The sequence below is a fragment of the Candoia aspera genome, chromosome 8, assembly GCF_035149785.1.
Source record: "Candoia aspera isolate rCanAsp1 chromosome 8, rCanAsp1.hap2, whole genome shotgun sequence".
Taxonomy (NCBI): Eukaryota; Metazoa; Chordata; class Lepidosauria; order Squamata; family Boidae; genus Candoia; species Candoia aspera.
The window spans coordinates 16,247,817-16,275,541 of NC_086160.1; the positions used below are offsets into that span (position 1 = coordinate 16,247,817).

At 37.8% G+C, this 27,725-nt stretch overlaps 1 protein-coding gene across 3 annotated transcripts; it reads left to right on the top strand.

Moving 5' to 3' along the window:
* On the top strand, positions 1-27,707 carry DCUN1D4 (defective in cullin neddylation 1 domain containing 4). Of its 3 annotated transcripts, none has more exons than XM_063310848.1 (11): positions 1-134; positions 8,921-8,991; positions 10,874-10,913; positions 17,200-17,314; positions 18,118-18,209; positions 18,789-18,859; positions 19,719-19,810; positions 21,789-21,897; positions 22,926-23,030; positions 23,667-23,769; positions 23,884-27,707. In XM_063310848.1, the coding sequence occupies exons 1-11, from the start codon at positions 110-112 to the stop codon at positions 23,937-23,939; spliced, it is 879 nt and encodes a 292-aa protein (XP_063166918.1). In that variant the 5' UTR covers positions 1-109; the 3' UTR covers positions 23,940-27,707. The 3 variants fall into 3 exon arrangements, with proteins under 3 accessions (XP_063166918.1, XP_063166921.1, XP_063166919.1); XM_063310851.1 differs by lacking the exon at positions 1-134 and adding an exon at positions 6,438-6,456; XM_063310849.1 differs by lacking the exon at positions 1-134 and adding an exon at positions 6,666-6,745.
* Positions 27,708-27,725: the final 18 nt, after the last annotated feature.

A 27,725-nucleotide genomic window follows, 5' to 3' on the forward strand; every position in this document is an offset into this window, starting at 1 on the left:
GGGCCTCTGCCTTGGGGAGAGCAGAACGGAGTCGTGAGGGAGCCGGTTGGAGTGCCTGCGCGGGGCAGGGTGTGTGGGTGCGCACACGCGCTACGGCCGCTGCCCGAAAATGCACTCGGATGCCGCGGCTGTCAGTAAGTGGGTCGCCGGGCGGGCGCGCGGGAGCGGCCTGGCAGGCGGCGGGCGAGTCGCCGTTTGCCTTCGCGGGAGGGCGGCGGAGTGAGAATGGGGCGAGGGGAGAAAGCGACTGGTGCCGGCGGGGAGTTCGGGGATGCGCTGAAGGGGGAAGGCTGCCTGTGACGCAGTTCGACCGGGGATGCTTCCGGCTGCGGCGGCCCCTCCGTGCTGGGCGGGCGGAGAGTCTCCCTGCCCTTCTCAGCGCCGGTCAGGCTGAGTCGACGAGAGGCGAGCGGGGCAGGGATTCAGGGCCGCCGGCGAGGGGGAGAAAGGAACACCCTGTTCGCCTTCTCTCCCTCATTGCATGGTGGGAGTTTGAGTTCCCGTCCGCAGTGGCTGCGCGGCCCGGCCTGGCCCGCGCACTACAATTCCCAGAGTGCATCCCGCGGCCAGCTGTCTGCCTCTCCCCACACACCCCCTCCTTTCTCCTCCACCATTCGCCCCTCTTTGGGTCAGGGGTGCAACTGGAGCCCGAAACCCGGGCACGCATTGCCTCTCTGGGGGAAGGAGCAGGTAGGGGGGGGGGTTTCTGCAGTGGGTCCCGTTGAAGGCATCAGGGGCAGCTGCATGGTAGTGGGGGTACCTTTTTTGTCTTTTTTGAGAGGGGAAGGGAGCAGCGGAGGAGGTCCCCTAACGTGTTTTCTTGTGCTCTTTGGCTCTTCAACTCGTTTAAGGCTGGACATTTTCTAGGGTTTGGTCTGATCTGGACAAAGTTCCCTTTGGCTTGATTGACATTGACTAAAAAAAGTGGGGGGGGGAGGCATTCTTTCCTTGCCCCTCAATATCTTGTTTTCAAGTCAACAAAAGCCTGTAATTTACTTCAGGGTAAACTTACTTCAGAGTTGCTGTGTGCAATTTAACTTGTTGCTGGGTAGCCATTCCAAAAGAGAAATCCTATTGGATTGTTCTCTGATCAGGGCCATTCTAGTATTTGGTTAAGTTTCTCTAGGCCAGTATTTATTTATTTTTTTAATATTCCTGATTTTCCAGGGTTTGTAAATGGAGAACTTATATTCTCTGTTTTGTAAAGAGGCTTGTCTATATTTGCATGGTAGCCATAGAGGAATGGGTTTCTCTATAGCTAGGATAGACGAACAAGCTGCTAACGTTTGTAAAAGGTTAGTAAAAACAAGAACCTTCCATCAAACAGTGAGGAACAGGCCAATGAGGAGCAGAGTGATCTGTCCCTTCTCTGCCACTTTGTTCCTCTCTGGCCTGTTCAGTCACCTGTATGGAATTTCTTGTCTATGGTGACCAGTGAGTTTTTAAACACAAGGCTGTGTTATTTGCATCACCCTTGTCCATGCAGAGTACAAGAAATAAATATTCTTCTTTGGTATTACAGCAAGTAATGGATAATCCACACTCTAGCCCATAATGTATTTTTCAGTATATATGAAATTAACAATTCTCTTTAATTTGTTCTGTACTGAAAACTCAGTCTGTGCTAGATGCTTTTTAAAGGTAAGACTGCAATTAAGCTAGTCAACTTGGTGGCTCCCATAAAATGAAGTAATAAAATATTCAGCTTGGTTTTGCAAAATCTCCCTAATATTTGTTCAGAAATAACATTATTTCTTCCCTTCATGAAATTGGTCACTCTGCACAGTTTATTTTTATGAATATTTTGCATTCATAACCTTAAAAAAAAAGTTTGGAGTGACGAAAGAACTTGGAAGAATGTCCTGTGCAGATAGACAGCTGCTAATGTGTTTTAGTTATCCTCTCTAGACAGAGAACTTTTATCTATCCAAAGAAGTAGCTCCTAAAACTTTGTCTGTGTACTTAATATAATGTATTGCTATCAAATAAAATTATCGACCCATCTATTTGTTGCTATTAATACACTGTAGATTTATATCAAACTTCTTTGGTTCCCTTTTCTAATAAACTAGGCCCATGCCTTCAAAACTTTCAACAATAAGTAGCAGTAAGCTGATTTAGCTGGTATCCAATGAACAGTTGAACAACAAACGCTTACAAGTGCAGTAGGACATCTGAGGTTTTTCTGATCTGGTCTCTTGGACAGATTATTGCTGAATGCCTTGAATGCTTGGAAATTGAGAGGAAAGTGTTAATAGTTATGTAGCTATGTTGCAAGATTAGAATATAGTAATACTCACTTGGAATTAAGGCTCACTAAAAAATAGAGATTACTTCCAAATAAATTCTCTTAAGAATTCAAGCTGCAGCCTTACAGGTTTTATGAAGGGGTAACCCCTACTGAATTTCAAGGATAGACTGTCAGTAAGTCTGTTGCTCTATGGCATTTTCTTCTGAGTAGGCATGTACTGTATACAAATGCATTCTCATAACATGTAAAATCACACTTTAGCATGTTTGTTAAGAAATTAATATTGAATTTTACATGTTATTTAAAAGTCTACCTCTCATAGTGGCTAGTCTCAGTTTAAAGATCTGCCTTTCTTAAACACCATCATCAAAATTATGTTTGAATGGAGCATGTGAGAGGCCTTTGTAGTGTTGCCACAAAAACATCATGAGCAAATCCATGAGTCATCAGGGTCAAGCTTGGTTTGAAGGAGATATGTCGTTTAAGGCTTATTGAAATAAAAAGATTCCAGCCAGACATAGTTAGGCAGATAAAGAGGGATATACACAGATTTTATTTCAGAGAATGTTTCAGAACATTGGTGCAATGTCAGAAAAGTCTTCTCATGATCATTTTTCTATGTCAGTTAATGAAAGTAGTTTGATAAAAGAAAGCACACTTAAACCTAAACTGATCGGAACCAGATGATAATTTCAAGCAATAGTCTTTGCAGAAACTCAAGTCGTTTATTCACCACCACCCCCAGGAAACATCAGCTGTTTTTGGCTTGGTCTTCTTTAGGGAACTCTGGAGTCACAAGTGGGGTGCTGAGAGGCCATATATTTACCTGAACTGTATAATGCATCTGTTGCCTAAGGAAGTCCAGGAGACCTTGAGGTTTAGGCTGCAACACTCTGATCACAGAACTGATTGGATTTTCCTCTTTGAGAGCAGAGAAAATGGCCCAGCTTTGGAGGGGACTGTCTAACATTGATTTCGTCTTATGCTCTTTGGAAATAACTGCAGCTCTCCCTCAAGCTCTGATTTTAGGAGAGGAGAAAGGAGGAAGAAAGGGAACATCATTGAATGTGAACCATTCAAAGGCTTCTCATATGACACCATCCTTGGAGAAGATGTAAATCAGCTCCTGAGGTGCAAAAGTATTTCTCTCCCGTTGCTTGCAGTTGTCTTTCCATCCTCATTTCTGCCCAGGTGGCCTGTTGCTGATGAAGCATTTAAAATGTTGAAGCACTTTGGTGGGGTAGGATTGCCCAATTCTAATTCCTATTATAGATGATAATTTAACCACACAAGGAGAACCATTGACATCTTTTGGCTCCTGTTTTGTGAACATGTTTGTTTTCAGATGGTCACAGAATTTTAAATAAATATGAAGCACACTCGGGATACTTCTGGTACCTAAAACAGTGGTGGAAAAAAAAGTATCCTTGGCTACTGCAGTACCTGCATTTATTCCATTAAAATGAAGCCATTTGTTAATCTAATTGAAATAGATTGCACTAAGCCATAATTTTGTTTGTTTGGTTCACACATCTTGCTAATCAGAACAATCTGTTTCAATTTAGGATTATGGTAAACTAGGGCATTATGCTTTGTTCAATAAATAGTGGTAAAAATCCTGGATTAATTAGTATGAACACGATGTGTTAAAGAAATGCTTAGCTGTGGCATCAAATTTGTCTCCTCTGTAGTAACCTTATCGTATAATCTGTTTTGGTATGATCAAAATGTGCTTAAGGGCGGAATAAATTAACACAAGTATTGTTTTGATGGAATCTTCCATTATATTGAACTTGATGAAAAGATCTGAAGTGTGGAGTCCTTGGTGCTCTCTGAGCTTGGTTGTTTGCTTGCAGACATTTCATTACCCGACTAGGTAACATCCTCAGTTCTAGTGAGTGTGGCGTTTGCTCCCTGTTAATATACAGTAGCTTGCCCTGCCAGTCTTGGTGGGTTGATCTGAAAGGTGGGTTGATCTTGATAATAGAAAATATCAAGGAATACAGAACATTACATAATCACTTAAGAAGCTTTTTAGACTTACTTGTTGAAAACATTTTTTCTTATCTGAATAAAGATTGCAATTGCATAGTTCTAGAATTTATTTTTTAAAATATTTAATTTTTTGCAAATGTTTTCATTGCATTGTATGCATTTATTATAGTTTCTGCTTGTAAATAGTTTTCTTGTGTACACCTTGTGCCCACTGAGAGCATATGTACTCATATGTGCCCACTTTATAATAGATAATGATAAATTGCCAAGTGTAATTCAAAGTAATGGTTTTGACCTGAAAAATTCTATGCTTCTTGGTGCCAAGATATCTTCAGGACCACTTTCTCCAATCTGAATTGAACCATCAAATACATTTATCAGGAGAGATGCTCTTGGTGATCCCCCATTTCTAGGAGATATAGGGACTGAAACCCAGAAAACAATGTTTCTCTGTCATGGCCCTGACTTAATGGAACTGCTTCCCTTTGGACATTAGATGACCTCCCCTTTGTGATGGCCTTCTGGAAAATACAGAAGGCAGAATTATTTTGGACAGACTTTAGTGGTTATGCATTTTCTTGCTCGTAATTGTGGATTGTGAATTCTGGAAGCATTAATGTTTTGTTGTTACTATGAGATTGTTTATAGTTAATGATTTATTTAGCACCGTTGAAATGTAACTGTCTTGCTTTGCCTTTTTTTCTTACATTGTTTACCATTTACTTTGTTTTATGTTCTTACCATGGACATTTTATTATTTATGCTGTATCATGGGTGTTAGAATTTTTGTTCTCTTGTAAGTTGCCATGAATCTGAATAAATGACCATCATCAACCCTTCATAGATAGGCGCATTTATATAAGACACTTAAACTTAGATCTATGGCACCTTTGGGTTGAATTCTCACCCACGGTTTACACTCAAAACCGTGGGTGAGAATTCAACCCAAAGGTGCCATAGCATGTAACACAGGCACCATGGCAGTATGAAAACAGAGCAAGGAAAGTGCTTAGTTAACTTATCAGGTTTAAGATAACAAACTGCATCCTGGTTAAGGTAAACTAATCATGATTCTGCTTTAACCACAATTTAATATTATTTGCATGTAGACATGATGCTTAGCGTGTTTTGCCTACCGGATCTATATTTGATGTAAAATTTATCTCTAAACAATACAAGTAGAACTCTTTCTCAACTTATTGCTGATAATTAGGAAGTTTTATCTCTTTTGGGAATGCTTGTCCAATATTTATCTGGCTGTGGCTTAGGGTTGGATTCTGGGAGATATTTTAGTGTTGTATACTACTTTGTACTGTAGGAGTATTTATTGTGTTTAGCTTCCATTTATCCTGAAAGAAAGGTAGAACCGGCTGTTGCAGAGGTAAATTGGAATCTTCTCTAATGTGGTGGTCCTGAATGCTGTGGTTTTTAAGAGTGCTTATTTTTATGATATTGTATCCCTCTGCTAATGCTTGTTCTCACTACTTGGACTAAACAATCATGTGTGTCAGTTCCTCCATATCTACAGTTAGTAAACTAATTTATGTACTTTTATTTATTTGGACACAGTATGTTGAATTTTGTCTTCCTTTGATAAACAGAGTTCACCTTTGTATAAACTAATAGGTTATGTGAAATGTTAATTTGTTGGTCTTGTTTTGTAACAGACTATCAGAACTTTTTTCCCCCCTCAAACTGATATTTTCTTGTTCAGGAAACCTCTTAGGGACTGAAAAGTATTCAGGCTAGCAAAACTTCATTTATAAAAAGCAAGCATAGCTGTGTTGAGTGTTTACAGAGTGCTGGGGAAAAATTCTGAAGAACTATGTTGCAAAAAACCTGGTTTGGCTATTTTTTCTACTGCTTACTGGCAATTAGTATTTAGGTTTAGATTCTATACTCATATTAACATTTTTTTTGTACTTTGTATGATGAGGCCATGTTTTGCTTTGCTGGAGAAATCTCCAAGGCAGAACTAGCCGTTTAGAGGAGACCATGTTGGGATTAAGGCTCTTTTTGGAAATGATTAAACTGAACTTAGAAATAATTTTTGGAACTATGTTGTTTCTTTGGTTCAGGGAATTACTCCAAATGTATTAATGTTGCTTTTAATGCTAAGGATGTATCAACAATCCCTTTTCCCCCCAAGGCCATACTTGGCTCAAGAGCTTCCAGGTTAAAGAGACCACTGCTTCTGCAGGCCAAATCAGGTCAGAATCTTATGGCACTTCCTCTTTATGACATCAGCAATAATTTCACCACTCTACTTCAGTTCTAACTAGCCTATACGTTTAGAGTAGCTATGCTAGTGTTGGATTCAAATGTGCATACAGAAAGATTTTTTTATTCCAAATAATTTTTTTTGCAGAACTAACAGTAATTGTATATTACTGAAGATGGAAAAGTTCACATTACATTCTTCATTTTGTATGTTTTGAGGGCTGAAGAAAGCTAATCAGAATATCCCCTTAGAGGATAATGCAATGGATTTTATTGGGGGTAAGTGACCTGCTCTTACCAAAAGCTACCTTAAAGTAACACACAATCATGTGTGTTGTTACTGGAGGATGCTTCAGCCCTGGTCTATCAAGAAAACCTTCCCTGCTAAATGTATAGTTCCTTGTACTGTTTCTGCTGAAACCATTACTTGGTTTGCCTCATAATTTTAGGGACATGATATCAGTTATGGAATAAATCTGTGTCAGTAATAAACTATTCCAGTGCAATAGGAATTAGTAATATTACAGTTCTGCTTGCCTTGTTACAAGTTGGATCTTAATTTTGCCAGCATTAACTGAGTTGTTCTGGTAGTTGCTATGAAAGTCCTGGTCTGTGTTGGAGGTTGCGGCTTTATGCAGACTTTACTGCTGGTTGTCTCTTAATTAGCTTGAAATATTGCCTAGGTGAGTTTCCCTTTAGAAATTAGTGGGAGATATCCATTTGGTTTCTTTTAGCATTAGGCACTGTGCTGGTCTGGTTATTTGATGTTAATAATTTTATTATGGTGTAACTTTGGACTATAATACACTGTAGTAGATATTTGGATTGTTATTTTGAGATAGGAATATAGAGATACCTACAGTAGGAGTGGTAGAAGAGTAAATGGAGGCATCAGAAGGGGAGATGTGGTGTTCATTGGAACTAGTATACCCCCAGATATCTTTTTCCTGTCCCATCACTTTTCTTAAGGATTCTTTGTATAAAATAAACCCATAAGAAGTTGCCATGCCACAAAGCAAAGCAATAGCCTATAGCATCATAGTCATTTGCAAGTATACCTTTGGGCCTTTCAGAATTTCCACTTGTACACTAGAGAATATGGCTGTGCAAAATGTTCAAAAGAGATGCTTTGCAATACACAAAAGTGCAAGCCAAGCACCTTTCTTCAGACTGTTAAAGCAGCCATATCTTTTGCCAGTCTTGCAAACTGTTTTGAAGGGGTGTGCGTTCAAGTATATGCACAGGGACTACCCTTTGCTTTCTTCTCACCTGGCAAAGGGAGAATAGCAAATGTTCTGCTGCTTTTTGAGCATCCTTGCCTGCCATGCAGCCATTTTGTGAATAGACATGTATCCCCTTATAGCCATTTTGTGAATGTGACCACCAGATGCTCTCAAAATGTCAAATGTGCTCCTGCCCTAGAAAGGTTTCCCATCTCTGATATATTCAATGACAGTTATGCTTTTATAACAACAGCTGTCTTGTAAATGGTTGTGTGAGACACAGATATTTTTACATTGGTAGACTGATTAACACACGTAGAGTGCAAAGAAACTTTTAGCTACTTTGCCCTAAAACTGGGCTTTGTAATTCATCTGCTCAAGGTTAGCAAGTTCATGTCATTGATAAAGCAAACTGGGGAATAGACTTGTTTCCCTACCGGAATGTCCTCATCGCTGTGTAAAAGTTGCCCTTCTGAAATTCATATATTGAAGGAAGGTCTGGCCTCTCTCAGATTGTTTGTTCTTCTAGAAGGACTGTGTTTAAAATATGTTTGTATTAGCTGTCCAGATACCTTACATATCTCTAATTATTTCTGGCTTGTGATTTTTATATTTTCCTTACTGTAAGCCAAGCTTTTTGTTGCCAGCAACACTACAATAGGTGTGGCTGGGCCCAGGGGGGCAGATTGGTTCAAGGGTTTTAAGGCTGAAATGGGCATCTTAAGCATCTGCAATGTTTAAGGCACCCATTATGCTCCTAAATCCCATCCCCACCCCATGCCAAACATTGCAAAAGAAAGCCCCACTATTTGGGGCCACCTGGAGGATGTTCTGGGGATGTTGGCAAGGGTGTACACAATTGTGCCTCTGCTCTAAATAATTTCAGTATGTGCTTTGGAGAAGTTAGCCAAAATCAGATCCAATAACTGAAAGTGCAATGAGTGATATATGTATTGTCATATTGTTCAAGTTGCATTATGTGACTGAAGTATCATTTGGGCTCCAGATGACATTTCAGTGAATGAAGAAGCTCTAAAAAGCCACATATTACATATTCTGTTCTATGAGAGAAGAAAGGCTAAGTTAAAACTAAATTAGGACTAAAAAGAGCCCTAACTTATTAGGTTTTTCAATATTAATTTTTATCTCAACCTGTTAGGATTTTAAAAGTGTTTGGTGAATACCATAATGGATTAATGTAAACTTTATGTCATTTTTTTTTCATTTCTAGATTTTCAGCTGAACTCTCATCTATCAACCCTGGCAAATATTCACAAGATTTATCATACTCTTAATAGGCTGGTAATTACTTGCATTTTTGAAAATTATGGTTATTTAATATTAAATGTATGTTTAAGTATTATTCTTTTATTACTTTGAAATCAGCAATGAAGACCTGTGTAAATTCAACTGAGTATACTTTCATGAGTGCTAATCCTTTTCTTCAATATTCATCTTTAGATTAATATTCATACTTTATATGTACAACTGGTATGTTCACATATTCTTCCATATACAAAAAATTCCCATCTGATTCTACTTTTGTTAGAATTCCTATCCTGTTATTCCTACTACCATACATAACCCTATCTACTTGCAGGTTAGTATATTAGTATAATTAGTGTGCTGTAGTATTATTTTATTGTAAACTGACCCGAGTCCCCCATGAGGTGGAGATGGGCGGTGAATAAATTTATAAATAAATAAATAAATAAATAAAATTATCATTAAAAAATGAAGCCAAAGCCAAAGTTCTTAGTACTAATTATGAAATGGGTCCCAAAGTTCTGCTTAGTAGGTTTTAATACTTTGATTTTTTTAGGTATAATGGGAACAGTTATATTATTTAGGTATGTAAATGTTTGTGTGCTTTAATGTGATAAATCATTTGTATCTCTGACCATAAGCACCCTAATTAGATTATTCAGAGTTGCTTGTCCCTTTCAAAATCAGTGTATAATGAGTAGACTAGTGTGTTTCAACCTCAGCAACTTTAAGACACGTGGACTTCAACTCCCAGAATTCCCCAGCCAGTTGAAGTCCACATGTCTTAAAGTTGCTGAGGTTGAGAAACACTGGAGTAGACCATGGATAAGACATTAAAACACATCTCAGTCTACTTCTCTGCCCCCTTCCTTCTGGAAGCATGAGGAAACTTGTCTGTCATGATGGCATGGCCAATTGCTGAAATGTTTACAAGAAGAAAGAACTATGAATTAGCAAGGTATTGATTTTTGCCACAGTTTCACGGACGAAGAGCAGTGAAGCTGCTTTTCTCACATCCTGTTGTTTGGCTAATTCCGCTACCAGCACCAGCAACCTTTTTTCCACATGCCTTCTTATAATGGCAATACTCTCCTGGGGCACACTCCCTCTGTCTTCTAGGGGGTGAACTGAGGAGGGGTGGCTTTGGAAACAAAGATGGTTTGTTATCACAAAGAAATGGTTCAGTAAAGGAAAATTGTGCACACAGGTCTTTAAGGGAAGCGAAACTCACATTGCCTTTGTGTACTTGATGAATCTCATAGCTGACAGTGCAGAGATTTTAACTCCATCTTTTCAGTCAGTTGTTCTAAAATAGGCTTGTAGCACATGCTTGGGGTTGTTGTGTATCTTCCTTTAGTTGATATTTTGTAGTCCAAAACATCTGGAGGGCACTTAGTTGTTCATGTCTGCTCCAAGTCTAGACCTTTTATATCCAATTCCTATATTGTTTCAGTCCAAAGGAATATTTAATCCCATTGTTAATATCAGTTACATAAAGGCTGAATTTATCTTGCTGACTTTTGGGAAATAATTCGCTGTAATGAATCTTATTCATTGTTTGCTGGTATGTATGGATAGGTTATTTGAAATTCTTAGAAGCTGAGATGAAATCTGGAACTTCATTGAACCCATACATTTTGCAGTCATTGAAGGGAAATAACAAAATAAGAATATTGATGATGATTTTCACTGGAAAACAATAATTAACATTTGCAGCTACAGTAACTTAAAACAGAAAAGTTCACATGCTTTCCCTCAGATAAGGAAGTCAGTTATAAATGTCTGCATAGTCTCTGACGTTTAAATCTGGTGAATCAGAAGTGAGGGAAAGTGGTAGGCCAGAATAGGATAGCTGTCAATATTTGAAACTACAAAGCAATATCCAGACTCGCAGTTAATTAATTTAAATATTTTTCAGAATTTGACAGAAGACACTAGTCAAGACGATCACCAAACAGGTAGAGTTCTTAAGTTTATATGCATTATAGAATTTTTAAGAATGTTGGATGAAAAAGGAAACCTTATTAAATTTCCATTTGTTAGACAAATTTGTGTCATGCTTTAGTGTTAATTTCTACCAAAAATGGAGGAGGGATCCTTCCCAGGATTTATAAAATGGTGTGACAGTTTGTTTTTAAAGGTGTGATAATGTGTATTCAAATATTAATATTGTTATATCAATTACTGTTTATGTCTAGTAAATATTCAGTTAAAACAGACTGCTATAGGATGGGTTAAAACATTTGATTAACCATGGCTTGTTTAATTATTTTCAGTGAATAAATCAGAGTTGGCTGAGTTCACACAACATGGTAAATCATAACCACCAGTTAACAAATTATTGTAACTGAGTTCACAAAATATGCTAAGAAAAAAACCAAACAACCCCCATTATAGTTTAACATTGTAGGAATCATAATGATTTGTTTTTAGATAATGTTTGATTTCTTTATTCAGATTTGTAGTATGTAGTGAAATCTTTAATGTTGTGTTCATTTTCACTGATAATCCTTTGCTTACAATATACCTGCTGAATGTACTGCATGACTTTATTATATTGCTGCTCTTGGTTCTACACTGAGATGTCGCAACCCTTTGTTCTGTAGCAAAGCTATAATTTGGTAATATTTTTTAAAGTGACAACTATTACCCTACATAATTGGCCTATTGACAGAGGATGTTGACTGCGCTTTATTTATATGCTTTAATTTGGGCAAAAGATAATGTATATGTATAACGGTCATTAATATATACAAAGGGAACAAAGTTGGTAAATGCAGTATTTCAGAGACACAAATTAGAGTAGCTGGACTTTGGGGATGTGTTCATAGGGTAACAAGTAAACAAGAGAAAGATGGTAGCTGAGTTTACAAACTTGCACTTTACTGAAGTTTGGAAGAAGCTGGTTTTTTTAAAATGTTCTTTAGAATTTGCAACCAGAACAGAATTTTTCTGATCTTCTGATAATGAAAAATACTTATTTTACTCATTCATTTGCCTTAATTTGCACAAGGATTGATTTTGCATCTGAAGATAAACTTAGCTAGATAAGTCATATCAATTTTATAAGGAAAAGTCTGCAACCATAGAAAAGTCTATAACAGTAGAATACTAAAATATGTTCTTGCCTTTATGTGGAGTCCTTGGTGCTCTCAGCCTGGTTGTTTTCTTGCAGACGTTTCATTGCCAGACTAGGCAACATCTTCAGTGCAAAGAGGGAGTGGGCCTTGCTCTCAGTTTATATGCCGTAGTTTGTCCTGCATGTGTTGGTGGAGGTGCTGTTCTCCCTTGGGAGTTCCTTGATTAGGCTGTTGTTTGCTGCTTGGTTGATTGCCTGAGTTAATAGTTCCTTGATTAGGGTGTATTGTGTACTACTAGATTGTTTGTCTGGTGTTAATCTTGGTGTTAATCTTTGAATATCTGGGTGTTGATTGCTGGCAAGGAGGTGTTCAGGTCTTTTTGTTTCCTTTTTAGCTTTCTTGTTGTCTCTTTTGATGGTATGTAAATGTTGTTTACCTCTGTGCCTGTTGATGGCTGACTTGTTTGAGTGCCAAGCTTCCAGGAATTCCCTAGCGTTTTTTTGGATTTGGCTTGGTTTAGGATGCTCACAGTTTTCCAGTTGAAAGTATGGTTGAGTCTGTCCATGTGTTGTGAGATTAAGGAGTTTTCATGTCATCTGACTGCTAGTTGGTGTTCATGGATGCGCTCTGCTAGTCACCTGCCTGTCTGTTCAACCTTGAGCTACAGATATTCTCTTTGATTGTTGCCTTTATGTTACAATATCTCACATTTCTGTTTAATGTGTGTTTAGACTTAATGTGGATATTGCAACATCAAACACATTCATCTACTTCTTAAAGGTTCAAATGGAAAGATATAGACCCTAGAAGGCCTATTGCTAACATAATATGGGAAGCAGCCACAATACTGGTTATCTTGAGAAATACATAAAACTTCCTGCAGTTTGCAAACTGACTTTAAATACTTTGTTTTGAGGATTGGTTCTGTTCCTTCTTGGGTAGTTGCACTTCCCTGAATAGACTCTCCTCCTGGGTATTTAGGGAAGAGTATCCGCAAGAATAAGGAACAGAGTACTATTTTTATCCAATACAATAATATTTTGGGGAAATACAGGATAAGATGGAATATTTCAGGAGGCATTTTCAGATCTTGCTGTCTGCAACAGCTGCTAATATCATAGGTTACAGACAAGGGTTCTTGTATGCTAGATTTTATAGTTCATTTATGAGATTTTTCCATGAATTAATTGGACACTTGCTTAAGGATGATTTTCCATGGGCTGAAAATGATTTCAAACAGATTTAAAGTTATGTTAGTTGATTATTTTTAGATTTTACAAGGGCTATGTAACAATTTACAGTATTCTGGTATGTTTTATTTCAGTTGTGTTTTGGTTTACGTATTACTGTACATATTCCTACAAGAAGGCCTAAATACCTCTGAAATTGATCTGATTGCTATTTACAGTATTTAAATCTGGCTTGAGGTCCATGTTTGTCATGAAAACAGTTTGGACTACCCCAATGGGTGACTTCAGCTGAATGAGAATGAATATCATAGTTGGTTACTTATGTGTACTTATTAATTTAAATCAGAACTTTTAATATTGCTATCCTAGATGCTAATTTAGATTCATATTCATATTTAAGATAGCTTGTTTTTATTATATCTTAATCTCTTTTTAGCTTTACTGTAAACCGCCCAGAGTCCCTCTTTTGAGGGAGATGCACAGTGATGAAATTTAATAAATAAATAAATAAATATTCTCTTACAGCTTCAAACATTAATACTACTTAGCCAAATTCACAAGGAATGTGTTGGGATGGGGAAACTATTGCTCTGTACATGATATTGATGTTATGCAGCTTTGCCGAGTTAAATTTTATCTCCCTGCTTTTCATAAGGACCTAACACAACAACAACCCTACTAAATTAGGCCAAAGCTCATCCCATTCCATCATTTCATTTTTTAACAATAGCCAGTGAGATGCCTCTGGGTGCTTGCAAAAACTTCAATGGATGATCCCCAGCCTTAATGTTTTGAAATGGGAAGAAAAACTCCATCTACTTTCTCAGTTTCATGCATGATTTTTACACATCTTGATCAAGCCACCTTTATTTGCCTTTTTCAAAGAGGTTCAGATGTTCTAACTTCTTCTCACAAAGGTATTTTATGAGCCTCCTAATAATTTTTGTTGCCCTCTTCAGTTTTCCAGCTGTGGAGACCAGAACTGTTCACACTATTACAAATGCTAACATACTATACATCTGTATAGTATTATTATACCATGCCTTCAGCGTTGGCTCCTGGCAACTCCTGAACTAGTCTCTGCAGTTTGACATTGCATTCTTTCTAGGGCTGAGAGAGAATATGACTGGCCCTAAGTTACCCAGCTAGCTTTGTGCCTAAGGTAGGATTAGAACTCACAGTTCCCTGCTTTTGAACCTGCTGCCTTAACCGCTACACCAAACTGGCTCTCTGTACATCTATATAAGGGCGTTACAATACTGGCAATTTTATTTTCAGTTCTTTACTTAATTATAGATAATTCAGACATATTGATGCGTATGTGAAGTCAGGGGGAGGGAGTTACCTGACTGTTATCAATTCACACTTGCTTAAATTGAATTGCATTTGCCAATTGGTTATCCACTTACCAGTTTAAAGACATCTTTCTGGAACTCTTCTTTTGGTTTTTTCCACCCTGTATACTTTACTTTGGTTTGTAAATTTGACCAGATCACTGCTTATGCCTAAGTCACAATGATTTTTGATCAAGCTAAAAAGCACTTCTCCCAACAGTGACTCTACTGTTTTCCTCTATTGAGAAAATTGCCTATCAATGGCATGGGTACCCTTCTAATTCTAATTTTTCTCTTGTTTTAAATACCGATTTATCTTTTTCATAGTTTAATAAGTAATTAAACTTTAAGCCATTGGTTCACATATATGCAATTAAATGAATGTTACAAATTAGATATAAAGAATTATAAATTTAGAAATGAAAAAACAGAGTTTGAAAAGCAATTATGTATGAATGATGAACATATTATTACCAAAATGTACAAAATGCTACTAGGTTTAAATTTAGAGGACGAACAAGTAAAGGATTGTATGATCAAATGGGCAAGAAACTTTGGTTATAATATTATGCTAGAGAGATGGGAAGAGATGTGGATGAGGGGATTAAAATTTACATTGTGTTACAATCTAAAAGAAAACTTTTACAAAATGATGTATCGATGGTACTTAACGCCAGATAAATTATCAAAAATGTTTAAAAATATATCAAATAAATGTTGGAAATGTGTGCAAGAGGAGGGAACATTTTACCATTTATGGTGGACTTGAAATAAAGCAAAGAAATATTAGAAACAGCTGTATATGATTATTCAAAAATTTTTGAAGGTAAATATAGCAAAAAAAAACACAGAATTATTTTTATTAGGAATAATGGAGGAAGAACTAAGAAAAAAATATGGAGATTTGTTGTTATGTATGATTACTGCAGCAAGAATTTTATATGCTCAACATTGGAAGAGATTATATACCAACAAAAGAAGAATGGATGATTAAATTATTAGATTTAGCACAAATGGCAAAATTGACATTTCTGATGAAAGATAAAAATACTTTGAGATTTAAGGAATTATGGCAACCACTTCTTGATTACCTGCTTATAACTGAACAAAATGAAGCTATGACTATGGGTTTTTTATATTAACGAGATAGTTAAATAGAAATAATGATAATATAAGCACAAATAGAGAAAAGAGATTACAAAAGGCAAATGTAAGTATATCTATAGCTATGATAGTCGGAAACTTTCCCTTTTTCCAAGAAAATTGCCTATCTATGTGAAACTGTTGTGAGCTTGAGATGCATTTATGTACATTTTTATTCTGCCCCAGTCAACTCTGAGCTGTTCACAATTAAAACAGCCCATGAATGAAAACTCAGCCTCCTCAAATCAGCATAAATATAACTAAAGAATGGATACTGAGTCATCATCAACTCAAATGCCAGCTTAAAAAGTTTTCAGGGAATTCTGGAATGCTAAGCATAAACACTTTAAGGTTTATATCTGGGGGCAGCATGTTCCACAGTATTGGAGCAATGACGGAGAAGACCTGCCTTCTGGCTCATATCTCATTCATTCCTTGCAGTGATGGAATCTTGAGCAAGCCCCGTTTCATTGCTATTATAGGACGGGCAGAATACTTTTAGATAAGGTGATTCCAGGTGTAACCTGATGCTGTGACATATAAGGATTTATAGCTGATGCCCAACACTTTGACCGCAAAATAGGTGTAATCCTGCAATAGCAGGTTCTACTTGCTAGCGGTTTGGCTGCTGCATTCTGGACCAGTTAAGCTTCTGAGTCATCTTCTGATTTAGAGTGAAATGTGATGACCCATAGCTCTTTTCACTAAGGGTCAGTTTCAAACTTGGAGAACCCTTTTAAACCTGGCTCTTATTCTGAATGCTTAGGTTTTATTTGTGGCAATTCTTCCTCAGCAAATAGAATCCAAGCACGAGTGACTACGTTCTAGAAACCTCTATGTTTGGTGGCTGTAAGATACTGTGTGTGAAAGTACCTTACATGAAATGCAATCATTAGATGATAATCTGGACAGTTCCTATGGAAGACACATTGATGGTTTTGAAACTGCTTCGCTAGCTACAGATCAGAGGGTGGTGGTGCAGGATTTCATGAATTATCATGTGGGCTCTCTTCTCCTGTACCTCTCTGCCTGTTTGAGAGCAAGGCTTTCTCTCGGAAATTTTATCCTGCAGAACTTATGTGGAAATCAACTTCCTTAGTAGCGGCATGCCTTCTTAAGAACTGTGCATCTGGCACCCTTATCAGGATTGGTTCTTGTATAATAATGGCTTTGTTTGATGCTCTTTAAATCTTCAGTCTGTTGCTTGTCCATCTGCAGCTATTTTCAGAGATTTAGGAGCATTGCACATTTTAAATTTTCTCTGCTTATGTTTTAGTGTGGCATTTTGACCTTTAATTTTCTTCTGATTTTTTTATTGGAATTTATTGTTCAATGGTTTAAAAGGTGTGCGTTTGATTTATTTATTTATTTATTTAATTTATATAGATTGATAAGCTGCCTCAGACACTTGAGAGAAAGTAGAACTTGATGAAATAAGACAACTGAACAACACCTACCTATTTCATTGTTGTCTGTTTTTCCTACATTCTTCCACAGGAAGTCTGAGGTCTTGCAGTTCATCAGACAGCTTTAGCAAAGTGATGCCCCCAAGAAAAAAAAGGCGACCTGCAGCGGGTGATGATCTGTCAGCTAAAAAAAGTAGACACGATGGGTAATATTTCCTATGCAGTGATTTTTCAGTTAGGAGACATGACGTTTTGAAGGGCAGCAAATCAGGAGATGATGGTTGAAATTTCAACCTCATCACAGCTTATTTAAATGAAATGACTAGGCTTTCTTATGCTTTGCAAAACTGGCACAATATACTTTTGTTGTTTTAAGAGTAACTGTCAATGCTACCTATTCTCCCATAAGAAATTGGTTAGGATGAAAGATTTCTCTGTAAACTTTATAATTTGGGCTGTGGATCTTACACAGCTTTGATTATGGTGGGTTGGGAAATGACAAAGTACCCTATAAAACAGAAATCTGACAGTAATGGGCCTTCAATTGTAGTGACGTAAGATTTGGTTTCTGCTTCTGGAAAGGGTAGGGTTGTGCGTGCGTTGAAAATTGTTTGGAAGAAGTGCTTTGGACCTCAACTGAGCACAGCACCTTTCTGCTATTCATTAAAGCAGCCTGATTTTTTTCTGGGCTTCAGTGCAAGTCTGAAAAAAGATCCTTCTGCTGTAAGAGTTGCAGTTGATTTCATAAAGCAGCCGCATCTTTTCCCACGATCATGTCCCACGATCCAGTTCTGTTTATGGCCTATCTTGAAAGTGCTTTAAATTCTAGTACAGAAATTTGGAAGTTCACAGAAATGCTGTTATAAAATTATTCATAGTGTCAGAACTCTGAAAGTGAGTGGATTGACTAGGAACAAGAAGTTACTTCAAAGACTTGCAATCTATCAATATTGGCATATCGTTTTATATAACTGAAACACTATGTCCTTAAGCTTTTTCTCTTTTTCAGCATGTACAGAAAATATGATTCTACTAGAATAAGGTCAGAAGATGATATGTTTTCAAGTAAGAGGTGCTTAGAATGGTTCTATGAATATGCAGGCAAGTGTTCACATTTGCACATTTCTTAAATTTTGCTAAATAAGAATTTGGAAGGAAAAATCAGTTCCTATTTGAAGTATTCAAAATACTGAATTTTTAATTAACTAAGGACAGCTTCAAATAATTTTACTTTTCTCCAAAATGAAAACATTATGGGTGCAACATAAGTTTTGACTTGAAATTATAGGCAGTTTTGCAGATACTTACTAGGTGCATTTATGAAAATTCAAAGTGTTTTTGAGGTGCTTTATTTTAAACATTTGAAGAGTATCTCTTTTTGGTTAATTGAAGCAGTGGATGTGAATCTGCAGTGAAGTAAATGATAAAATTTGATTCTGTTTTGAGGCACATTTGGGCTCTGAACATTTGCATGTTGTGACAGCTATACCTTGGGGACTTGAGACAGAGAAAGGAGTTTTTGATCCTTGGACTTGCACTGCCTGCTCTGTGCTTAAGCAGTGTTCAAGCGATCACACCCTTGTAAGAGCTGCTGTATTTGTTCAGTCCAGTAGCTTGGACTTCAATAATCAAATAATTGTAACTCTTAAGCAGAAAATAACCTTTGTCATTCACTTGTAGGAACAGATGATGTTGTGGGTCCTGAAGGAATGGAGAAGTTCTGTGAGGACATAGGGGTTGAACCAGAAAATGTACGTTCAGGCTCATTTATAGGTAGCAGGGAACCTCTTTGTGCTTCTCCCATTTCCATTTTTTGAAAAGAACTTTCTGATTATTTGTTCTTTCACTCCACCCTGAATCTGATGAGCAACTTAATACATTGATTATGCTGGCATAGTGTACTGAACCGTCATGTGATTAAATGGCAAATATGGCTACTCATGCCTGCTAACTCCTTGTGTAGGCAGCTGCAGCATACAACTTCCATTTGTAGTTGGATAACTGTAGCAAATGGTTCCATACATCCATGCATGCAGGATGCATGTTATAGCCCATGAACCTGTACTTTCCAGTTAGTTTGTTTAGGAATAAATACATTCAGAAACAATGTTGACTTGCCTTTGGATGGCATACTTAACAATTTGCTCTGTTAGTGAGCTATGACAAGAAGTCCACTTCTTTACCTACCAATGAGATGGATCACTGGACATATGTGGGACAGAAATTATATGCATTTACCATGGCTGTTTTATGGTTAACCATGACATGAAAGTGGCCCATTGAAACTATTTGATATTTTATGTTTTTGCTGAGAAAAGGGGATAATTTTCTGGCAGTCATCTTTCCTCTTAGTGATTCAAATATTTTTGTCTTTCCACCCCACCCTCCCTGAACAACAACACTGGGAATGCCCCCTGCACTTTTTTAGGTCTAATTGCTTTAAAAAATGGAACTGTGTCTCCCTGCTGCCCCATCCTTGGTTGCCTGCCACTGGCATGATACAAGGCTTTGAAGACTCTAGCTGTATTAAGAAAAGCATTCAAGAAATAAAAATTCTCCTGTGTTGTTATATAAGCTTTGGGATCTTTTGTTTGTTTGTTTTTAAACCAGGTAGCCATGCTTGTGTTGGCTTGGAAATTGGATGCTCAGAACATGGGCTATTTTACATTGCAAGAATGGCTAAAAGGAATGACATCCCTGCAGTAAGTATTATTTCTATTATCAAGGGTGAAATAGCTCCAGTAATGACCTATTGCCCTCTTGCAAAATTGATCTTGCACGTCTACATAAAGTAAAAATCCTGTACTTTCTTAGCTGATAATTTTGTAAAGATGCATAGACCATCTTTTTCTGACTGTTAATTATTTATATGGTTTTACCTACTGTCCATTCCACAAGACTTGAGGAAGATGACAAAGAACAAAATAAATATATTCAATAAAAGCAGGAACATTCAGTGTTAAAAAGCTCACCTTAACAGGCAGCAGGCATACTATCAGGCCTAAAACATTGGTGGAACAACCAGTTTTTAAGCAATTTCCAAAGGACAAGGCAGTTGTGGCATTTTATAGCTCAGGAAGCAGGTGTTTCACAGCATGGGAGCAGCTACATAAAGAGATTACCAGGGAGCCCAGCCCTTGAAATTGGACATGGATATGGCCATAGCATAGGTGTTATCTGGCTAAACCATCTACCAGCAGTTAGATGACCCACTCTGGACACATTAAAACTTCTGAGTTGTCTTCAGAGCAACCCAATGTAGAATGTATTGCTCTAAACATGAAGTGACAAGAACATGTGTCACTGTACTCAGTGTTTCTCAATCCTGGTGGGGTCCCAGTTGGTGCACCAGCTGAAGCTGGGCAAAGGCCGCCTGGCCATGGCTTTCATGTGCTGCTCCAGCAGGAGTGGTGAGTCCAGAAGAACTCCCAAATTGCATAAGGGGGAGTGCAGCCTTGTCAAGAACTGAAACTGGAGCTGGGGTAGAGCCAGATGTCACCAACAAATGGTTTTATTTTGACCCATCCAGGCCCTTACTACCTCTAGGCACTGGGTCTGGATTTCCATAGCATTCCTGGCCTTGAGAATCATCAGCATTCTGAAAATGCTACAGCCCAATCTGATAGAAGGGCTTTCTTGGTGGTTTTGTGTAGATGTTAAATAGCCTGGGGGAAGAGGATGAAGCCCTATGGTGTTCTATATTGGAGCAGCCACCCATTCCAGCACTCCTCCTCCACACACAGTGACTGAAACTGCCTGCTTAGGAGGGAACAAAACCACTGTGAAACAGTACCTGGAATCCTCATCCTCCAGCTGGTTCAGGGGGATGGACATTCTTAATCAGTCTGTTGCCCCTGTGGAGGTTCAGCATGCTGATGAAACGCACACAAACCAGGAAGTGATCTGACCATAGCAGAAGACTGATGACAGTGATGTCCATTTCCAGATCATGCCATGTCTGCTTCAAGATAAAGCCCGGGTCTAGCATGAGACTATGTGTAAGGACCAAGATTTCTTGGTATCTTATGATTGCCATGGAGGCAATGAACTCCCGCGCCTGTCCAGACTTCCTCTCTCCCCGCCTCAGGTCATGGAGGTTAAAGTCCCCTAACACCAAAAGGCTAGGGGACTCCACTACTAACCCTGCAGTGAGATCTCCTGCCCTTCAGGCCCAACATAACCTGCAGACAATCTCCCCCAGCCATCTGTTTGGCAGCACTTCGGTTGTAGCCAGGGACAGCTATCTCCATGGCCCCTCCCTGGCCCACTTGCCACTCACTTCAGTTGTACTCAGTCATACACAGTCTGCTTCCAGAACCTATACCCATCTAAAGACACTCAACTCATGACCACTCTTTCCCCAGAAATCCTCCCACTAGTAGTGTGGGTGGAAGCCCTTCCTCTCCTGGAGGGACCAGTCTCCTCTGCCCCACATCTCTCTCTCATGAGGCTGTCTTAGACCTTCCTTTTATGTGTGTTGTAGATGGATTTCTCTCTTATGCTAAGAGTACATTAAGTGAAGAAAGGGTGTTCTGCACTGTAATTCCTTGAGAGTTGCTTTGCAAAGATATTTTTCACATTTTAATAACAAGTTTAAAGCTGTAAAATTGTGGGGTGATTATAGCGATCTGTCTCATAACATTTAACTATTTATGACAATGAGTATTGTTAATTTTACAGATGTGATACAACAGAGAAGCTAAGAAATTCTTTGGATTACTTGAGATCTTTATTAAACGAGCCTATGAATTTTAAACTTATTTACAGATATGCATTTGACTTCGCACGTGTGAGTAGCCTGAAATTCTGTTAAATCTTCCAGGAAATCAGGGCCAAAATGAGAAAGCCATGTGGGGCGCTTCATTTTTTTCTCCTAAATTGTTTGCTTCAAAACAAACACTCTTGATTTGAAACCGAGGGAACAAATGAACCTTGCTAGCCTGAAGGGCAAAATACATTACATGCTCAGTGTTGAAGCATATTGGGAAGAGGAGCCAAGGGATTGGCTCTACCTCTATTTCTGACCCGCCCCTCAACAAATCTGCCTTCAGTGTTTTTCTTCAAAGTTGTCACAGACCACCAGGATGTGCAGAGTATAGGATGGGAAATTCCTCTCCCAAGCTAAAGAAACACCCAGCCTTATGGGAGAATAAGAGGAATGAACTACAAGATACAATCTGTATCAGTCCAAATTCATGGGTGTGGCCCAGAGTCCTCCAAAATTGTATTTTTAAAATAATGTTAATAATGTCATAGAATGTTCCAACCCTGAGGGCTGTTGGATAGTGGGCAGAGCAAGAGGCTCAGAAGAGACCCTCCCTAGTTTCTCAGGGTGTAAAGGTGACGGCCGGAGAATTGTACTTTCAAACTTGCAAGATTCTGTTAATGTAGCCTTACAGTACAGTAGAATTAGCTCATTTGCTTGTGTCTCCTCTCTGGTCCGCCTGGTAAGGCTGACACTGAAGTTGATTATTGCAACAACAAAAAGTCACTATTGCTTTTTATTATCCTAATCACAGATTGGGATGCTATCATTCATGAAGATACGAATAGGTCACTTAATATGTCAGTAGGTCACTTCTTGGGATAGGAAGTTGTTATTCAAACTGAAAATAACATTAAATATGTGCATCCCCTTTAGCAAATCTTCAGTAACTCTGGTTAGGTATAGCTTGACTGTGCATGCATTAATGAAAGCAAAAAAGCAAGGGTATGCTAAATCAAGGCAAGAGTTTGATTATACTTTGTTAAGAATATATCAATGTGGCTCTTAGCTCAACTAAGCAATATTACAAGTAATTTTTTTCCTTCTGACAGGAAAAGGATCAGCGAAGCCTAGATATCAACACTGCCAAGTGTATGTTAGGACTTCTCTTAGGAAAAACATGGCCCCTTTTTCCAGTATTTCATCAGTTCCTAGAGGTACAAGTAGAAAATAACTTTTTATGTATAATCTTTTTTTAAAATGTGGCATAAAAGGTTGAAGTTGAGAACTGACAGTGAATTAAGTGAAAATGTTGCTAACTATATTTACAATTAATGCAAATACTTATATAAATTAATATAGATATTTATATTTATTTTTTGCTCTTTTACCTCAATTATGTAATTATGCAAATACCATCGACATAAACGATGGACATCTGAATCTAACAGACACTTCACCCTCTAAAGTGGTCTATTATATTGAGGTTGTACTAATACCCAAAGTGTCTATTTGTGATCTCTGAATTTCTGAAACTAAAGAGGCAGGCAACAGTATCTTGCAGGCATGCAAACTTTGAAAGATGCAAAGATTTAAAATTCCCGTGGCAGTTTATCCCAGAAAAGTGTATCATTGATGCTGCCTTTCTTTCTAGTAGCTGGTTTCATCTTGTTTTGGGGGGGGGGGGAGATAATTCCTGGTGTGTTTGGTCACCTTAAATATTACAGCTGTAATATTTATATTTCAGAATGTTATACCTTCTATTACATTTGCAGAATTAGCTTCTGCATTCTTGGTTCCAGCGAGTTTGTTCAAAAGGTGTTTTGAATAACTGTTGTTTTTGTTTTAAGTAGCAATCTAAGTACAAAGTTATCAACAAGGACCAATGGTGCAATGTTCTGGAATTCAGCAGAACCATTAATCTTGACCTCAGCAATTACGATGAAGACGGAGCATGTACGTATTGTCGGGAAAGACGAAGAATCATTTCACATCATATCTGTGATCTATGTCCCTTTTTCTGCTCTTGTAATATAATTGTTTTAAAAAAAATTTCCTTCTTTCTTTAAGGGCCAGTGTTGCTGGATGAATTTGTGGAGTGGTATAAAGAGAAACAAACGACATAGGAATCTTAACTATGCACAGCTGCTCAAGAGTCTTTGTTACTACAGTTAATGTCAACCATTAGCCATAAACTGCTCTTTGTATATAAAGCGCATGCTGCTTTTCTGCACTGTATCCCATTTTCAGGGATTTTTTGGTGTTTGCTGCTTAACAGGCCAGCTCTGCTTGCTGTGTACCATTGTTCTCTTCGAAGGCTGCTTTGCATTTAGTCTCTACACTACAGATGGTGAATTTACCAGCATCCTCACTGTGATTAATGTGAATATTGCTGTCTAAACTTTGTATATGTGTATAAAAAAAAGCTTCTTCTAGGAATGATTTCGGCAGAAAGGTATTGTAAAAATAATTTTGTTGCATTTCTAGTTGCATTCAAGTAACCATGTAACTTAATTTTTAATTTTCACTTCGTCTTGGGCATAGCATTTCAGGGAGAGGGATCGGTGGGATGCTTGCTTTGTGCGGGACTATTTCTGGGTAGCTAGCAATAATGGTTTTAGGATGCCAGGTTTGAACGGAAATCTTGCAGTGTGATTTCTTTGCCAGTGCCCAACTTCATTTTTATTTAATAAGCAAGTATTGGCTGCCTTTTTAATTGAAACTCTTATTAAAATTGTTACAGCTTGAACAGAGTTGTACATGCCATAGTAACTTCCGTTTGGTGAAATACTGATTTCCTGACATTCAGATGCTGTAGTTTGCTAATAGGTATAGGTGATCTAATTAAACATCTGATTAAAAAGGGCTTTAGACTTGTAACGTGGCATATTCCTTTATTTTACTGTTGTTCTTGTTCCCAGAGTGTTTTGATGATCTGGATAAAGACAGAATGAAGTCTGTCTCAAAACATCCTAATTGTATGAATGTGTTTCAGAGACTGGAATCAAATCTTAGCCTGAAAATTCAGCATGGCTGTATTTATTCCAGGGATTGAATTTCCTGGCAAACATCATCTCTAATCAGCAGCATCGCTATTTATTTGGGATCATTTTATCTGTTTGGGCTGGAAAGTTCAAAGAAGCAGATGAATGAGATAACTTGCTGTGTCACCTTTTCATCAGTCTTCATTATACAGTTCAGTATATATTTCTATAAAGATTTGCTAGGGGGGCTCTAGACTTGTTGAAAATGCATTCAAAAATCCACTGGTCTTTGTTGAATCAACCAAGAGTTCATTGTGGAATTTGCAATAAATATTAGCATACCTTTTCTTTTACAGAAAGTTAAAGCTACATGAATGTTCAGAATTTAGGAATCTAAGTTAAACGTAAATAACAGATTGGTAGAAGCCTTTTATTTTTAAAGCACTGAAGGTATTTGGAAAAGCATGTATAGCCTAAACACATATAGTCTCTTTAGCACTGGATACTTTTAAACAAACAAAATAAGAAAAATAAAGAACTGGGATCCAAAGAGGTCCATGTGCCAAGGTGATTCTGCCTAGAACAGGAGGTGTGGGCACTGAGCTTTCCTTCTTTTTTAATGACTTCATGACCTTTAGAAAGGCTTTTGAGCAGGGATTGAATGGGGCAGGACTGTACAAGCTATTGCCCAAGTAGTAAGACTGGAAAGGCCAAGGGACCTTTAACAGGGTGTCACTTCTATTGCCCATTTTTTCCAAAGTACAGTTTGAAGTTGGCTGTGCAGTTCCCTTCAGCCAATCTCTGTTGAGAATAGGCAGGTAACACCATGAGCCAGTCCGGGCTCCCTCCAATATCCCCTCACCTACATCATCATCATCATCATCATCATCATCATCATCATATACACAACAGTGTGAAATCTCAGCCGCCAGTTCTTTAGCTGGTGTTGGCCTTCATTTGCATTGAGTTCTTCCCAAGAACCTAGGAGGTCCTAATGTATTGGTGTAGTATACGTGTGGATCCAAGCAGTGAGGCCTTTTGTAATTGACAAATAGAAATTTCGTCAATGCGCAGATTTTCTAAGTGCCATCCAAGGATTTTTGGTATGGCACCCAGTGTGCCAATAACCACTGGGACCACCACAGCCAGTTTATGCCATAATCTTTCAACTTTGATTTTCAGTTCTTGAGAACTTTGTGATCTTCTCCAGTTCTTTGTCTTCTATTCTACTGTCCCCTGGTATTGCCACATCAGTTATCCACACTTATCTTTTCAACCACAGTTAAATCTGGTGTGATACGCACCAAGGCGTTATCAGTTTGTATTTAGAAATCCCACAATATTTTCACCTCATTTTCAACTACTTTTTCAGCTATAAATTCTCACCAATTTTCCATTACTGGCACATAATTTTTACAGATGTTCCAGTGAATCATTTTGGCGACTGCTGTGTCGTTGTTTATAATCAGTTTGTGCAAACTTCTTGAACAAGCTGAGTACATGATCTACATTATTATTATTATTTAGTATAGCCATAGTCAAAACCTGATTAACTGCCCAAGTGGGAAGAGACAAATAAAGGCTGTATTTATTACGGGCTAATTTTGTTGAGACAGAAAAGGACTTTCAGTAACTAAGATAGCAGCCAAAGAACTTTATGAGATCTAGTTTCTATTAAGAGAATTATAAGGTTAACAAAATTATGACTAGTTAATTCTTGGGACTGATTTTTCTATTTACACGTGAGTATTAGTATACAAAGCAAAAAGCACCTGATCAAGTTGTGGAAGACGAGAGAGGACATACTTCAAAATTGTATTTTCTTTAATTTAAAACTGAAGCAGAAATTGGGTTATAGATAGATTCCAGGTTCAGAAATCACTGTTAAATATGTGCCAAGACTCAAGGTACATGGCCAGATCATTCCCCTGGTGCAGACCTAATAGGCTGCTGCTAATTATCCTTTGTCATGGCAGGCCTCTTCCGCTTTGTGGCTTACATTCTGGTGGGGTTTGCAGTGTGCAAAATGTTACATAGTTGATCAAGAGACTTGTGTGTCTTATGTTTTCTTCTCAATAATCTTCTCATTAATCATGTAGAAAAGAGCGTATTGGCCTTGGCTGTAAAAGCAGGCTCATCTAAAACACAATTTTTAAGGACGTATTCTAACTACTATTGTGATATACAAAGGGAAATGGAAGAGAGGCGCAGTTGGTATATGGCTTAGAATTTATTTTGAGTTTTTGAAATTCTGACCTAGCTATTCAACCAGTCTTGCTCAGAATGGCACTGATCCTTGTCACTATTGGGGAAAATAGTGTTTTGTCGAAAACGTTTCTCTTATGTAATGCTGTCTGAGTAAATAATTTAATCAAAGCTGTTCATTTTTCATATATTTTGAATTTTTGTATTTTTTAATAGTATGCTTGTTTTGTGTTTTATTTTGTTTTGTTAAAGGAAGAAAGGCCATTCACTGAACTGGTTAATGCTGAAAATACCTTTTCTACAGAAATGCTAGCAAGATGTGTGTGCATTATTCTAATGTAAAATTCTTAAAAGATAGCTTTTTAAATGACCAAGTGAATAAACATACACGAATGGGCAAACAGACCCTCTATATTGTCCAGTACCAAAGACTGATGAGTCTTTTATGCTCTTAACTTTCAGAATCAAAAATGGTATTAGCAATTCTAATGCCTACTATTATTTATACCATTTTCTTTTGGGTGTAGGGGTGAGGTCAGATAAATTCAAATTGAATACTGAAAATGTAAGCTTCATCTGAAACATGTTTGGTTTGTACAAACCAAATGTTCTTTGCTTTTGTGTAAACGTGGGAAACAAAATTGTGAAAGTGTTCCATAATCTGCTATAGTATAAATTTACATAAAGCATTTAATTAAATGTGAATAGTTTCCTGCTTTCCTT